This window comes from Syngnathus typhle, unplaced genomic scaffold, assembly GCF_033458585.1.
Source record: "Syngnathus typhle isolate RoL2023-S1 ecotype Sweden unplaced genomic scaffold, RoL_Styp_1.0 HiC_scaffold_28, whole genome shotgun sequence".
NCBI lineage: Eukaryota > Metazoa > Chordata > Actinopteri > Syngnathiformes > Syngnathidae > Syngnathus > Syngnathus typhle.
The window spans coordinates 557,376-573,247 of NW_026871934.1; the positions used below are offsets into that span (position 1 = coordinate 557,376).

The window sequence follows — 15,872 nt, forward strand, 5'->3', positions numbered from 1 at the left end:
GTTCCCCTCATCTTAACTTCAAACTCCCTTTTCCTTCAATAAACCCTGGTCCAAGCTGGATTTGGTCGCCTTGCTCCGTGACAGGCTGCTAGCATCTGTTTTTTAAAACTGAATGAAAACTGTGTTTTTAAACATGGCAACAAGTATAAATTGTGGTGCTATTACAAATGATTATGCCTCAGCACCATAGAGGCCACAAATTAACTAATAGTAAAATGTTTAACAATTCAATATTTACCATTCACGACACTACTCTTTGCCATGTTGAAAGGTCAAAGTTAATCTCATTTCGGCAGCTCGTGTATCAATTTTTTTTTCCAGTTCTCCAATGTAAATTACGACGTGAGAGGGTGTTCATGTGCATTTTTGACGTGATGTTTTTTGCTGTATTTTTAATTACCGTATTGGCCCGGATATCAGACGACCCCGATTATAAGACAACCCCCTCTTTTTGAAGACTCAAGTTTGAAAAAAGACTTTTTGAACACCAAATTTAATTTTTATACAGAAAATAATTACATCTGAAACATTTGTTTGTAACAATATATTTGAGAGAAAAAGCACGTTATTTTGCCTTATTCAAATCATGCAAAAACGATCACATCTTAATATCAGAACATTTAAATATGTAAACTAAAGTCACATTTGTAAATGAATGGCTTCTGGATTTTAAAATGTTGATGAACCGATCTGTGATAAAACAACAAAATTGCAATAACTGCATTAACCATCTAAGTGAAGTCTAACTGTAGTCTTGAAACAAATCTGAATAAGGAAAAACATTGCAATAAAATAATGCAAACTGCTACCGCTATTGTTGGGGAGCCTGAGGACTCTATAGGGGGTTGGCTCGGATGGTTATGCTCTTTTCACCCCCTGGTGTCGGTCAGAACACAGGAGGGAAGACGTGGTTCAGTTTTGAATGCTTTAATGAATTATTGGCTAAATAAATAAATGAATAAATAAATAACCATAAATGAAGTACTCTCGGCAACACACCAAACATAAGTCACCGATCAAGACAACAAAATACATTTGCTGGTGATCATTCGTTGCTGTGCCGCTGCGTAATAGCTACTCGTACGATGCGAGGTAAAGTTAAAGGAGCACGCCGGAGCTGTCAATCAAACGGCGGGCAGATGAAGCAAACCACGATCAGACAAATGGCAGTGGACAGGAGTAACAATGAAATGTATATGCTCACTTTGTGTGGAAAGGCTTGCAGAGCATCACGGGCTTCAACTGTGGAAAAACCAAGGCTTGCAAAACAGGCAAACAGGTTTTACTGCAGGTTTGAACTGTCGACCCACACAACAGGACCTCCTGCATCACAATCAACATCCACACCTCCCCCCACAACCCCCATGTTCACACCTCCATCGTCGTTATCACCTACTCTCGCTCTTTCAGAAGCCCCTCCTGCACTTCAGATCCACGAAGAGGAGGTGTGTTAGATGTTCCGGAGACAAAAGGTCAGGAAGGTAACAGGCCCAGACGGTGTGTCCCCCTCCTGCCTGAAAGTCTGTGCTGAACAAGTGGCACTCACCTTTGTACGGATCTTCAACCGTTCCCTGGAGCTGTGTGAGGTGCCCTCGTGCTACAAAAGCTCCATCATCGTACCGGTGGCCAAGAAGCCCGGCACCACAGGTTTGAATGTCACCCTGACATCTGTGGTCATGGAATTCTTTGAGAGGCTAGTGTTGAGCCACCTGAAGGACATCACGAGCCCACTGCTCGACCCCCTGAAGTTTGCCTACCGGGAAAACAGGCCGGTGGACGATGCAGTCAACATGGGACTGCACTACATCCCGCGCCACCTATACACCCAGAGGGTCATACACCAGGATTTTGTTCGTGGACTTCAGCTCGGCGTTCAACACCATCGCTCCCGACATCCTCCACCACAAGCTCATCCAGCTTGCGGTGCCTACCTCCACCTATCAGTGGATCACCAGCTTCCTGACCAACAGGAGACAGCATGTGAGGCTGGACCATCACATCGGACACCCGGGCCACCAGCACCGGCGCCCCTCAGGGGTGCCTCCTCTCCTCACTGCTCTTCTCTCTCTACACCAACGATTGCTCCTCAGGCGACTCCTCTGTGAAGCTCCTGAAGTATGCAGACGACACCACTCTCATCGGACTGATCCAGGACGGTGACGAGACTGCGTACAGAGAGGAAGTGGAGCGGCTGGTCCACTGGTTCAGCCAAAACCACCTGGAGCTGAACCGGCTCAAAACCGTGGAGATGACAGTGGACTTCAGGAGAGACCCTCCACCACTTCTACCCCTCACTATCTGCAGTAATGCTATTCCCACCACAGACACCTTGAAGTTCCTGGGATGCACAATCTCTCGGAACCTGAAATGGACCGGCCACATAGACTCTGTCCGGAAAAAAGGCCCAGCAGAGGCTGTACTTTCTGAGATAGCTCAGGAAGGTCAACCTGCCACAGGAGCTGCTGAAGACCTTCTACACTGCCATCATCCAGTCTATCCTCTGCACCTCCATCACTGTCTGGTTTGGGCCGGCCACCAAACAAGACAAGCACAGACTGCAACGGACAATCAGGACTGCGGGAAAGATAATCGGGACCAACCTCTCATCTATCTAAGAATTGTACTTGTCCAGGAGCAGGAAACGTTCACATAACATCTCTACAGACCCTTCTCACCCAGCTCACAGTCTGTTCCAACGACTCCCCTCCGGACGGCGTTACAGAGCGCTGTATGTCAAAACCAGCAGACAGTTTCTTTCCCCAGGCTGTCGCTCTGATGAATTCACACCACTCAGAGTCTCACAGACATCACTGGGCAAAAATATCCTGTTCTTGCCACTTAAATGTTTTTAGTCACCTGAATGTTGTTAGTCACTTAAATGTTGAACAGAGACCGAGATTAACGGGAGGCACACTCCTCCTTTTGCATGCACAAACTTGGCCAATAAAGCTGATTCTGATTCTATTATATTTTAACAAACGCGCATCATTATAAAGGTTTTTCATTTGTTTGTTCGCAGCTAAGATCATGCAAGCTGTTTCCAAATTTGCAGGCTGCGTCCTCCAAGGCCGGTTCAAAGGCTGGGTCCTTCGTGGCCAGCTCCGTCTCTGTGCACTGCATAAGCTGTGGCAAATTTTGACAGACGGACTATACTGTACAAAATAATATGCAGCATCTTTCAACGCACAATATGGCGACGACGTGGTGTCATTTCCGGCGCGACAAGACAGCAGTGCTGGTGTCCAAATTCACACAACCTGCGGCAACCAGCCCTCGAATTTGGCCTGGTTTTTATGGAGACGGGTTGTGAGTTAAGGCTATGAAAATGTGACCTTCGAAGCCTTCATTATGCCTTTCTCTTTTTCTACGCTTTCCTACCCTCTTCTCGACGTTTAATACTTCGTGCCACCTGAAGACGCCCTGCCCTGATTGTTCTAGGGACGACACACCACTTGTGTCTGGAACTTCAAAGTAAATGCTTCACCGGAAACACTGACCACTTGCGTACAAGAGATTTTTCATCTTCGTTTTGAACAGCTTCGGCGACTGGGTCTGTTGAATGCATTGCTGTTTTAGCGAGTGGAGCAATGTGGGCGTCATGAAAGTCTGCTACGAAGCCGCCATCACAAATATATTTTCTTACAATGGAGTGAAAAGAAACAAGTGAATCAAAATTACTTAATGTTACTCATGCAATGAATCTGACCATATATAAATTTCTAAGATACTGCTGGCTAAATGGCATGTTGATAAATGTTGATACATTAACCAGACACCTTATCTATTCTAAATATTTTTAGAATTTTACCTTACTTTAAATTTCGTTGTACATGTGACAATGATAAATAAAGATCTATTCTATTCTATTCTATTCTATTCTATTCTATGTGTTAATTGTTGGTCAAGCCACAAATTACAAAAAACACAAGACCTTGTAGTTGAGTGGTTTATTTCTTAGGCTCTGTGTTTGACACCTATGGGCAGTTGTGTTCACATGTTCTGAGTTCCTAAATAAATATTTTAAAAAGTAATAAGAAACAAGCCCGTCGCCATGGAAACAAAGGCCAGTTTTAAGGCTGCATTTGTGTCTCACGTGACGTACGTCGAGTAGCTTTGGAAATTATGTCACGTAACTTGAAAACCGGTAGAAAAACCTGCCTTCTGAGGACGCAACCTGCTGATCTGGGCACAGCTGCAGTCGCGTTTTGACTGTTCCTACACCGGCGCAAGAACAACAACGATTGGACATGACCTCGCGGAAATCGAAAGTGTGTAGTGTGGTGACATAATTCACCCGGAACCAAAGTTCACGTTGCCGAGTTCCGGTGGGATGGTTTACACGTGTGGGAGTTTCCTGTTTGCTTTAGTGTGTGTTAGGATCTCGAGGGGAAAAGAGTCGGCCCGTGGTTGAATGAAGATAATTATAAATGTCATTAAAACAACTGCCGTTGGCACCGTCATTTGTCACTCCGCCTCCAACTCCAGTCCTTGCACACCACAAGAGCACACTTTAAAAACATCGGATTGGGAGCCAAAAAATCTTGATCGGGCCATCACTTGCACCCTGAACCATTTGTTAATTACATCAAATAAAATCGCTCATTGAATATAAACCCTATTACTTTTGTGTTTTGATCACACATCCATATACATAATTCCTGTTAAATACATGAAAACTGTCAAATGAATTATTTAGTCAACCCTTATAATATGTCGCTTCATATCACTTCTTAACAAAGTTGTCAACATACTGTTAAACCAAACAAATGCCTAAAATATAATACGCGTTACTTACGCACATTACTCAACCGGGAAGTTACAAAATTTACTAGTCAATAATATCGATGAAAAAAAAAAGAAATACATACGAACCCGAAAGGTTTGAGAATGAGAGTCTGTATCTGACGAAATTCATATTGTTTGTGTCTGTTGTTCCCACTAAGTGTCGAGTAACCTCCTTTCCGTGAGCTACAAAGGACCATATTTTCATACTTGTTGCCTGTAGTTTTCGCCTGTTTGCAAAAATACACAATGTCCGATTAAATACGTTGACAATTTCACTACTTTTTCTAGTGATAGCAAAATAAAAATATTTTAATTCAAATATTTCCTTCTAGAAACATAAAGTCAGAAAAAAAACCCCGAACGCTATAAAGGCTTTGTGTTAAAGTCCTTTGTGAAAGAGGACCGCTCGGTCAACGATGGCGGCGCCTGGCGGAACGTTAAATTGTGAGGATTTTTCCATGTTTCAGGTAATTCAAAAATATTTTTTGTTAGTTCTCGTTCTGCGCCGTGTACATGCCTTTCGATGGTCCGGAATGTTCCACTTGTAGGCAGTCACTTCAGGACCCCTGGAAAGTGAATACAGATACGCAAATTATATTTTAAAATAATTGCTGAAATCGTGGGAAGATTGCAATTTAGTGATCAATTCAGTGGGCTGAGAATAACTGTACTAAATTGTAGCGATATAGAGCTGAACTGCTGTTCGCCGTAATTTTCTATGCTGAAGCTTCAATTCACTTTCCAATTTTTTTTTGTGGTAAATCCTTCATATTTGGTACGATTGTTAACAGCAATATTCTCTTAGGTGTGTCAAATTTAAAAGAACATTTTCAAAGTAGTGATTTTGCCGTAGCGGGCGGCTGTTGGTACCAGACCCACGTGTGTGCGTGCGTGTTTGTTTGCGCGTGCGTGTGTGTTTAACATGTTAACAAGAATTACTGGGTGTGTTGTTTTTTCTTTGTGGGTTCTTAATAAACAAACCGTATATTGAGGAAGAAGAACTTTTACTTTCTTTCAACACGCTTCTTCACATACAGTCTACAGCCCGGAACATTTACGTCTCACTCGTCCTGTTAATTTTCTCATTCTTCAAGCGTCCCCTGCTGTCCGGAGGTACATGTTACATTCACATCAACAATGATAAGCAGATCTCCATTTGCTCGTATCATTACATCTTCCTTTTTTTTTTTTTTTTAAACTACCGCTTTAACATTGAGCGACGCTCTGTATCAGTGGTCACCAAACTACGGCCCACGGGTCCGTTTAATCCGGCCCGCCAACCCTGATTATTAAACCTTTTTTTTGGGGGGTCATTTTGCCTGCAATGACTGCGTTTCCCCAGTAGATGGGGAAGCGCTCGCCTGCGCATTTACTACCGGAAGCCGTGTCAGAAAGCTCGGTGCACACTCACAAGTGCGTGTACGTACGGACATGGCGCACTCGCGCTCTATTTGTATCAGTCCCGAATTTAGAGCGTGGGCTGTGACGACAGCATTCTTGTAATTCGCGCGCTGAGCCTTCAGATGCAGTTTTGCGCTAAAGCCACCCACAAACCTTCCCCTGGAATCCTTCCATTAAAATGAGTCGCCCAAGGAAAAGCAAGGTGGACACAGTGCCGAGCGTTTAAAAGAGAGTGGCCAATTTGGCTCGACGTCCGCGACGTGACGTTCAGCCACATGGACGTCCACATCAACCTGTCACAGATCGAGGTAAACGGACCAACCCCTCGGATCTCGCCTAAGAATTGCCACGACAAATTTTACTCCAGACTATGACGCACTAGCAAACTTTAACAAAAAAGACAGCGGTGTCTACAAGCCTACTGGAACCTACAAAAGGATGATAAGGAAGGAACACAAGAACTTTAAGAGACTGCTCATATGTGTCAGAGAGATTCTGCTCTGACAACTGAGCTGAACTTTTATCTGTTAAGATTGTGCACGGCACAACAGAAAGTTAATGTTCCATGGCTTTTCTTTTCCTATGAAGAACCCAGAGAGAGTTATTTAGTTATTATTTATTTCCTGTTTTTTCTGTGAAGAACTCAGAGAGGGTTATTTAGTTATTATTTATTTCATTAATAGTGTTATTTGTTTCCTGACTTTTTTTCTGTAAAGAACCTGGAAAGAGTTATTAAATAGCCGTTATTTGGTTATGTGTGGCTTTCTGGAAAACAATAAATTTTTTAAGCTCCCCTACGATCGTCACACTTTTTCTGTTACAAACTGACACCGGCCCCCCATCAGAGAAGGGAAAAGTTATGTGGCCCTCACAGGAAAAAGTTTGGGGACCCCTGCTCTATATAGACAAAACTGATGTTGTCTGTCTTATCTGATGCATACACTTAAACAAATACCGTAATTTTCGGACTAAAAGTCGCTCCGGAATATAGGTCGCATTAGCCATAAAATGCACAATAACGTGAAAAAAAACATATATAAATCGCTCCGGAGTATAAGTCACATTTTGGGGGGAAATTTATTCAACAAAATCCAACACCATGAACGAGCAACAACAGGCTAAACGATAGGTATTTTAACGTGACATAAACACAAACGAAGAGCTGAGAACAGGCCTGACGTAACATTCAGTTATTAAAAAACTATTACATAAATAACACGTTTATAAAACCATCTGTGTCACTCCAATTCCTTAAATCCATCGATCGTCCTTTGTCAACAATGGGTGCGCGCCGCTGACGGCTCTTGCACTTCAAAATATTCCACAGGCCTTTATAACAATATATAAATTAATGTCAAATAACTATTACATAAGCAATAATATTATCAAACCGTCTGTGCACTCTAAATCATTAAATCCATCGATCAAATTCCTCGTCCTTCGTCGACAATGCTGCGAGTGGAAAGACGTGGGTTTGGGAAACGGCTCTTTATTTAACAAAACAAACTTCCAGGCGTGTGTAAAAGCCATGACCGAGCCCCATCCACCGTCCCCGGACAGCCACCCGGCCGAGCGCCGACCCCCGACTTCTATCCACGGAGGTGAAAGAGAGCTCCGTAAAGTAGGACCAGGCGTGCGTAAATGCCATAATAGTTCTTCAAACCTTCTGTGTCACTCCAAATCCTTAAATCCTTCAAACTCTTCATCCTCCGTGTCACTTACAAACAAAGCCGCTAATGATGCCGGTGGTACGTGGGGCCCTTCGTCATCTTCGTCATCCCGTGATCAATCTTTGTCCTTTTTGTGAACAACCGCCGCGCTGCTGACGTCACTTGAAATTCAAATTACAGTAATCCCTTGCTACATCGCGGTTCGTTTATCACGGTTTCACCTTTTTTTGCGGGGGGGAATTTTTTCGAAAAAATCCACATATACGTCGCTCCTCATTACAAGTCTAAACTGAAAAAAAACCTGTGATTTATAGTCTGAAAAGTACGGTAATTATTCTCTTTTAACTCGTTAAGGTCAATTTAGATACCTTATAGTCAACAGAATTAGCTTACAATAACACCGGTCTGTATCACACACATATACAACTGTACTTAAAGATGTCATCAATGTAAATCTAACATGTAAACATTTAAATCTGTTCAATGAGTCTCTCAGGTGGCTTGACTCTTCTTGAAGATTTTCTGATTGCTAGTTCTTGTGCATGGTTAGGTAACTCATGTGATGGAGTTTTGAGCTTGTTCAGCTGCCTCAGATCTCTGTTCTCGTTGCAGTTTCTTTTAGAAGATCTCTGCAATTTCTGTTTCTTCTGTTTGAATGGTATACTTCACTGGTTGAACTTCACTTAGTACGTTTGCTTTTGCCGTCCATGTGTTTGTTTTGTCTCCAAACGTCACTTAGTCTCCAGCATGCAGTTCAGGTAGTTTCCTCATTCCTCTATCATAATAGAACTTCTGCTTTGCTTTTTGCTGCCCCTTGAACTTCTTCATGCTGTTTCCCTCCCTCGTCTTAAGCAAGTCATCCTGAATGGGCAGATTTGATCTCAGTCGTTGTCCCATAAGTAGCTGCGCTGGCGACACACCACACTCAAGCGGTGTTGTGCAGTATACTAGCATGCGCTGGAAGAAGTCAGTTTCACTGTCACATGCCTTGCTCATCTGTCTCTTCACAATTTGGACTGACCTTTCCACCAGGCTGTTGGACTGTGTATAATGAGGACTTGATGTTGTGTGAACAAAGTCCCAAGCCTCTGCAAATTGTCTGAACTTCATGTTGGCAAATTGTCGTCCATTGTCTGTCACAACTTCAGTCACAACAGTCGGCACGCCGTGTCTTGCAAATATCGCTTTCATGGATGTAATCACACCTTCTGCAGTCGTAGTATGCAATCTACTGACCTCTGGGTACAGGGAGTAGTTGTCTGGGACCAACATGTAGTCCTTGCCTCCAAAAAGATCAGCACCCACAGTCTGATAAGGTCGGTCTGGCACCGGGTGTGGCTTGAGTGGCTTTGCAGGATTTCTTACTTGGTACTCCAAACATGTTGAGCAGTTTCACACCTCATTTGTAACATGTGGTTAATCTGTGGCCAATACACAGGGCTCGAAGCTTATTTTTTGCCCAAGTTGCCCTCGGGCAAGTTGGAGAAAATTTTACTTGCCCGAAACAAAATTTTACTTGCCCGAATTTTTTTGGAGTGGATTTTTACTTTGCAATAAAAAAAGACAACACTATAAGTTTTGCCTTCATATGTTTTTATTCCATCATATTGTGCCTGCAGCCTGTTTTAATACAGTGTAGAACTTTTGATGCAATTAAACCACACTAGTCTACTGTAGTACCAAAATTCAACCGGAAACAAGCTCTGCTGGTGCGCAGGCGCAGAAGAGCCAGGGACGGGTGAGGGAGCATGCATTTAATTACGAAGCGCTTTGCCGTTATCAATGTATTGCAGACCTACACGAGAAACTAACCGCTCCCTAGAAAACAAAATGTCGGACCAGAAGCGGCAGAAGTTGCGAGAAATTATGCACAAAATCGTCTTTTTACAGCTTGAAAACATGGTATTATGGCAGGGCAAGTTCGGGCAAGTGAGGAAAAATTCTACTTGCCCGTCTGCCATCGCTACTTGCCCCGGGCAATCGGGCAATCGTTAGTTTCGAGCCCTGATACATAATCTCACGTGCTCTCTTTTTGCATTTTTCGATTCCAAGATGTCCTGCATGTATCTTCTTAAGCATCTCTCCTTGAATACTCTTTGGAATAACTATATATTATAGATGATGCCTTCCACCACGAACAGTTCTGCTTTGACATTCCAGTACTCTTGAATAACAGTTGGACTGTATTGTTTAGAGTTGGGCCATCCATCTGTGATAGTTTTGTATAGCGTTCTTAGTGTGTCATCTTTGCATGTTTCCTTTTTTATGAGTTTAATTTTTCCATCCGAAACAGGCAATGCATTTGTGATCATGTTAACGTAGACTTGTACATCAATGTCCATTTTGGAGTTAGCTGGCTCTTTTGGGTCGACAGCTCTGGAAATGTGTCAGCTGTGTGCATCATCTTACCAGGAATGTACATCACATTTAGTGCGTAGCGTTGCAGTCAGATCATCATTCTTTGTATTCTCAGTGGACAGTCATTCAGCGGCTTCTGCAACAACGCAATCAATGGTTTATGGTCAGTTTCAACACTGTAACCCAGGTTAACATAACCTTGTAAAATAAGAGCCTGTTAATAAAAACAGTCATAAAGAAAGTACATTGTAAATATCTTCTAAACAGACCAACACAGATTAAAAGCATGTACATTATTAAAACAATACAAATTCATTATTTTATTAATGTTTTGTATTTGTTAAAATGATAAGTGTGAACATTCACTTTTATTTTGAAGGAGACATGATGACGTAATGAAAAGACCCATGTGACCAAAAATGCGAACTCTACTCTTTTTTACTTTTTTTTTTTTTTTTTTTTCTCCCGCCGTTCTTTTTGGGATGATGACGAAGGTGCACTAAATGCGGGATGCGGAATAATAACGAAGCTGATTTCTTGTGCGAGTCGCAAGATGGCAGGCCACCACTGAGGCCTTTGAATTGTCTCTCAGGACAAGGAGCGGAGAGCACTTGTTGGGCGTTGTTCATCGAACCTGGTAGGATCTAGCCATTTTTTTCCACTGCTACACTGAAGTGGATTCGGAAAAGATTGATTGACTATTCAGGAAAATCAGGAGAAGCCAACTGAAGGGATATAGAGAGATTTGGATATCGAAAGTTGTTCAGTCTTTTGCTGAATTGTTTTGAGTTTTGTACATTTTGTCACTTTTATTTTAGTGAACTATATATGTGATGATGCTGTAATGGTGTTATTGAAATATTGATTGGTTTGAACAAAATCAGTGAAATGGTGGGAATTTACAAGTGGCTTTAACTCAATGGTTCCCAGACTTTTGCAGGCTGGCGCCCCCTTGGCTCCCTAGTGAATTCCTAGCGCCCCCCCCCCCCCAGACACATATGGAAACAAACACCTCTTTCTTGATATTTGGTATGCTGCAATTTGAAAAGAGAAAGGTTAAACACAAATGTGTATTTCACAAATAAAACCCAATTTAGTAAACCAATTTATTTTTTAGCAGTTTTAACTGTTTCAGCAACATAGAATGGTAAATAAACATTCCACCAGTAACCTTCATTGTCTCACACTTAATATTAATGGGATGGATGTGCTTGGTGCAGGGACATAAGCTTCTCAACATCAGGCTGGAACTCATTAAGAAGAAGACGTAGATCCCCGCGGTCAGTAATTTTCAGTCGTTTTTGTTTTCAGTCAAACAAACATCGACTTCGGGCTGCCGCCCCCCTACCGCCCCTTTCTTCCTCACCGCCCCCCCACATCTTTCCACCGCCCCCAGGGGGGCGGTACCGCCCACTTTGGGAACCACTGCTTTAACTCAACTCAAATGAGATTTACTATTACTTTCGAATTACTTACCTGTGCTGAATGTTATTCAACAACACAAAGTGAGGTAACTAAACAGATTGATCCTTAGAATTAATAAAACAACCCGGGTTGAAATTGAAATTCCTTAAACTGAAAAGTTTGACTGAAAGGTAAATTATTTTCTTCAACTAACGTTGAGTTTAAATGTAAATTGTATGTCTATTGTTTGTAAATTGTATGTCAACTATTTTCTCTAGTAAAATAAGCCGGCAGTTCAATTCAAACCTTGGTCTGTGGTCATATATTTTGCTTATTCTATCACCACTACAAATATAGCCGAACTTAGTACTGGTCCAGTATCGAAATTACTGTAAGCACTGTCACAAACAAAAAGGTGTTACAATTGCTTGCCCTGAAACAAACTGGTGAAATCGTTCGCAGGCATATGTTATGCTGAGCAGTTCTTTTTCAATCTGTGCATATCTTGTCTCCGCGTCTGTCATGGATCGTGAAGCATATGCAACAGGCTGCCAATCACCATATTTCTGCATGAGTACTGCTCCAAGTCCACTTTGTGATGCATCTGACGAGATTTTAATGGGTCTCACAGCGTCATAGAACTTCAGAATGGGCTTTTCTGTGAGCAACGTCTTCAGTTCGCACCACAATATATACACAAAAGATGGCGGTGCGTGCATAGGCAGCGACCTCTCTCTGTCCCGCCCAAACGGTGTTTTGTCCGTTTAATGAGTGTTTGTCCGGCAGTTTTTTTTGTTTGTCTCGTAGTACTGAGTCGTGCTACAAGTACGGCAGGCAGGTTCTGCTTGACTACGGCCAAAGCGAGTTTTGTCGAGTTCTGGACTTTGATGCGGGAACATTAAAGAAGCTCGGACGGCTACGTCCTGAAGCGTCGCCGGGCTCGTCTGCTATTCCTCCCCCGGTTGGGAAGCGTCGAAAGCGGTGTGCGAGGAGGCTGAAGAGGGGCAAACGCGGGGGCGTCCGGGCCAGGCTGGCGGCCAACCCTGCTCGCCCGGCCGTGCCTTCCATTCTTCTGGCGAATGTTCGATTGCTGGACAACAAAATGGATTACATTCGCTTGCTGCGATCTACAAATCGAACAGTGCGGGACTGCTGTGTGCTCGTGTTCACTGAGACTTGGTTGACTGTCAACATTCCGGACTCTGCCGTACATCTGGAGCGGCTAGCGTGCTATCGGGCGGACCGGGCCATTGTACAAGGGGGGAAATCTCGTGGAGGTGGAATATGCGTCTACATCCGTGACGAATGGTGCCGGGACTCTGTAGTGGTATGCAAGCACTGCTCGCCACTGGCGGAGTTCGTGATCATTAAGTGCCGTCCTTTTTACCTGCCAAGGGAATTTACCGCGATTCTGCTAGTTGCGGTTTACATCCCGCCTTCCAACATCGAAGGCGACAGGATCGCGGCTCTTAGTGAACTGTACCAGGCTGTCAGTGAACAAGAGACAGCGCACCCTGACGGTTTCACCATCTTCGCTGGGGATTTTAATCATGCTAATCTGAAGTCTGTTTTTCCGAGGCTTCACCAGCATGTTAACTTTCCTACGCGTGGCGACAGCTTCCTGGACCTGGTCTACTCTTCGCATAAAGGAGCTTTCAAAGCCGCCCCCCTCCCCCATCTTGAACTTTCTGACCATATCACTGTTATGCTTTTGCCCGCATACAGACAAATGGTGAGAGCGTCCAGGCCAGTTTGCAAGCAAGTACGGGTGTGGCCTGAGGGTGCCTCTGATGCACTGCGTGACTGCTTTGGCTCTACTGACCGGGACATGTTTAGGAGGGCTGCCACTTGCGACGATCGGACAGACATTGAGGAGTATACTGACTCTGTTTCCTCCTACATCAGGAAGTGCATTGATGATGTGACTCTCTCAAAATCCATCGTCACTCGGGCTAACCGGAAGCCATGGCTGACAGGTGCTGTCTTCAGGCTGCTGAGGGCCAGGGACAAAGCCTTTAGAGTGGGGGATGAGGCTGGCTTGAGGACTGCGAGGGCTGACCTGTCCCGGGGCATCAAAGATGCAAAGAGGGCGTTCTCGTGCAAAATTACCGCCCACTTCAAGGACAGCAGGGACGCGCGGAGCCTTTGGCAGGGCATTCAGACCATCACGGATTACAAGCCCGCGCCGCAGAGCTGTGAAGGCGACGTCCGTCTGCTCAATGACCTCAACCGCTTCTTTGCTCGCTTCGACGCTCAGAACAGCACTTGCCCGCTGAAGGCCACTCCCCCTTCACACGAGCTGCCCCTGTGCCTCTCCGCTGACAGCGTGAGGAGGGCGCTTGCCGCTACCAACATCCATAAGGCGGCGGGCCCTGACAACATCCCGGGTCGAGCGCTGAAGGACTGCGCTGGGAAGCTGACGGATGTCTTCACAGACATCTTTAACACTTCCCTGCAGCAGGCCATCGTCCCGTCGTGTTTCAAAGCTGCCACCATCGTAACTGTGCCGAAGAAACCCGCTCCGTCCTGCTTCAATGACTACCGCCCCGTAGCACTTACGCCCATCATCATGAAGTGCTTTGAGCGGCTTGTCATGGAGCACATCCGATCCGTTCTCGCCCCCACCATTGACCCCTTCCAGTTTGCGTACCGAGCCAAACGGTCCTCTGAGGATGCCATCTGCTCTGCCCTCCACTCGGGCCTCACTCACCTGGAGAGAAGGGACTCGTATGTGAGATTGCTGTTTGTGGACTTCAGTTCTGCCTTCAACACCATTGTGCCACAACGCCTCATCAGCAAACTTGACGCGCTGGGCCTCAGTACCTACCTCTGCAACTGGCTACTGGACTTCCTCTGTCAGAGGCCACAGGTAGTACGTGTTGGCGACAAAATCTCCGCCAGCATCACGCTGACGACACGACTCTGGTGGGTCTCATCACCAAGGGAGACGAGACTCAATACAGGCTGGAGGTCGACCTTCTGACCACGTGGTGCAGGGACAACAACCTCGTGGTGAACGTCAACAAGACCAAGGAGATTGTTGTTGACTTCTGGAAGGGTCACACCCAACACCTGCCACTGACCATCAACGGTACTGTGGTGGAAAGAGTGAGCAGCACCAGATTCCTGGGGGTGCAAATCAGAGAGGACCTCTCCTGGACCACCAACACTGCATCACTGCCGAAGAAAGCTCAGCGTCGCCTGTACTTCCGCAGCGTCCTCTCCAGCTGTATCACTGTGTGGGGTGTAAGCTGCACTGAATAAAACAGGAAGGCCCTGCAGCGGATAGTGAACACAGCTGGAAGGATTATTGGTGCTTTTTTACCCTACCTGAAGGACATTTACACCTCCAGCCTCACCCGCAAGGCGACCACAATTGTGAGTAATGTGAGTCACCCCGCTCACACTTTTTGATCTACTGCCCTCTGGGAAGAGGTAGAGATGCCCGCGCTCCCGCACCACCAGACTCATCAACAGCTTCATACACCTGTTAGGATCCTGAACTCTCTCCCTCCTCCCCCCTCGGCTGCATAACGTCCTGGCCTTTTGGGCCACGATGGCTGCCTTGCACTACTCCATTTGCACTACTCCACTCGTGCTTTTGCGCTATTATACTGACTATCTGCTGTATGCACAATTGCACCGTTTCAACCAAGTTGCTCTTATTTATTCATTGTATGTGCCTTCTTATTTTTACTTTTTGTATGGTTTACTTGAATGTTTAGTTTGTCTGTGGACCAATTGGGTGTAATATGTCTTGTCTCCACCGTGGGATAGTAGGAAACGCAATTTCGATCTCTTTGTCAAAGTCAAAAGTCTGCTTTATTGTCAATTTCTTCACATGCCAAGACATACAAAGAAATTCATATTTCGTTTCCTACTATCCCACGGTGACAAAACATATTACACATTCAAGTAAACAACATACAGCAGACAGTCAATATAATAGTGCAAGGCAGCCATCGTGGCCCAAAAGGCCAGGACGTCATGTAGCCAAGGGTTGAGGGGGGAGAGAGTTCAGAATCCTAACAGCCTGGAGTATGAAGCTGTTGGTGACTCTGGTGGTGTGGGAGTGCAGGCTTCTGTACCTCTTCCCAGAGGGCAGTAGAGCAAACAAACTGTGAGCGGGGTGACTCGTATAACCCACAATCGTAGTCGCTTTGCTGGTGAGATGGGAGGTGTAAATGTCCTTCAGGGACGCCACCAATAATCCTTCCTGTTGTGTTCACTATGCGCTGCAGGGCCTGTTGTATT

General features: G+C 44.8%; 2 protein-coding genes across 4 annotated transcripts in view; one reads left to right on the forward strand and one right to left on the reverse strand.

Moving 5' to 3' along the window:
* LOC133147089 (protein FAM162B-like) overlaps window positions 1–5,025 on the reverse strand; it is a 54,544-nt gene extending 49,519 nt beyond the window's left edge. Inside the window, exon 1 of the mRNA XM_061271189.1 lies at window positions 4,873–5,025. Coding sequence (XP_061127173.1) covers window positions 4,873–4,990 — 118 coding nt within the window. The 5' untranslated portion in view covers window positions 4,991–5,025. The remainder of the gene's footprint in view (window positions 1–4,872) is intronic.
* Window positions 5,026–5,113: 88 nt separating this feature from the next.
* Window positions 5,114–15,872, forward strand: part of LOC133147091 (protein MIX23-like) — a 116,943-nt gene continuing 106,184 nt past the window's right edge. For 2 of the 3 annotated variants that reach the window (XM_061271193.1, XM_061271191.1), the window contains exon 1: window positions 5,114–5,252. In XM_061271193.1, the coding sequence (XP_061127177.1) occupies window positions 5,202–5,252 (51 nt within the window). In that variant the 5' untranslated portion in view covers window positions 5,114–5,201. Of the gene's footprint in view, window positions 5,253–10,709; window positions 10,852–15,872 lie in introns of those variants that run through there. The other variant, XM_061271194.1, reaches the window with a different exon arrangement.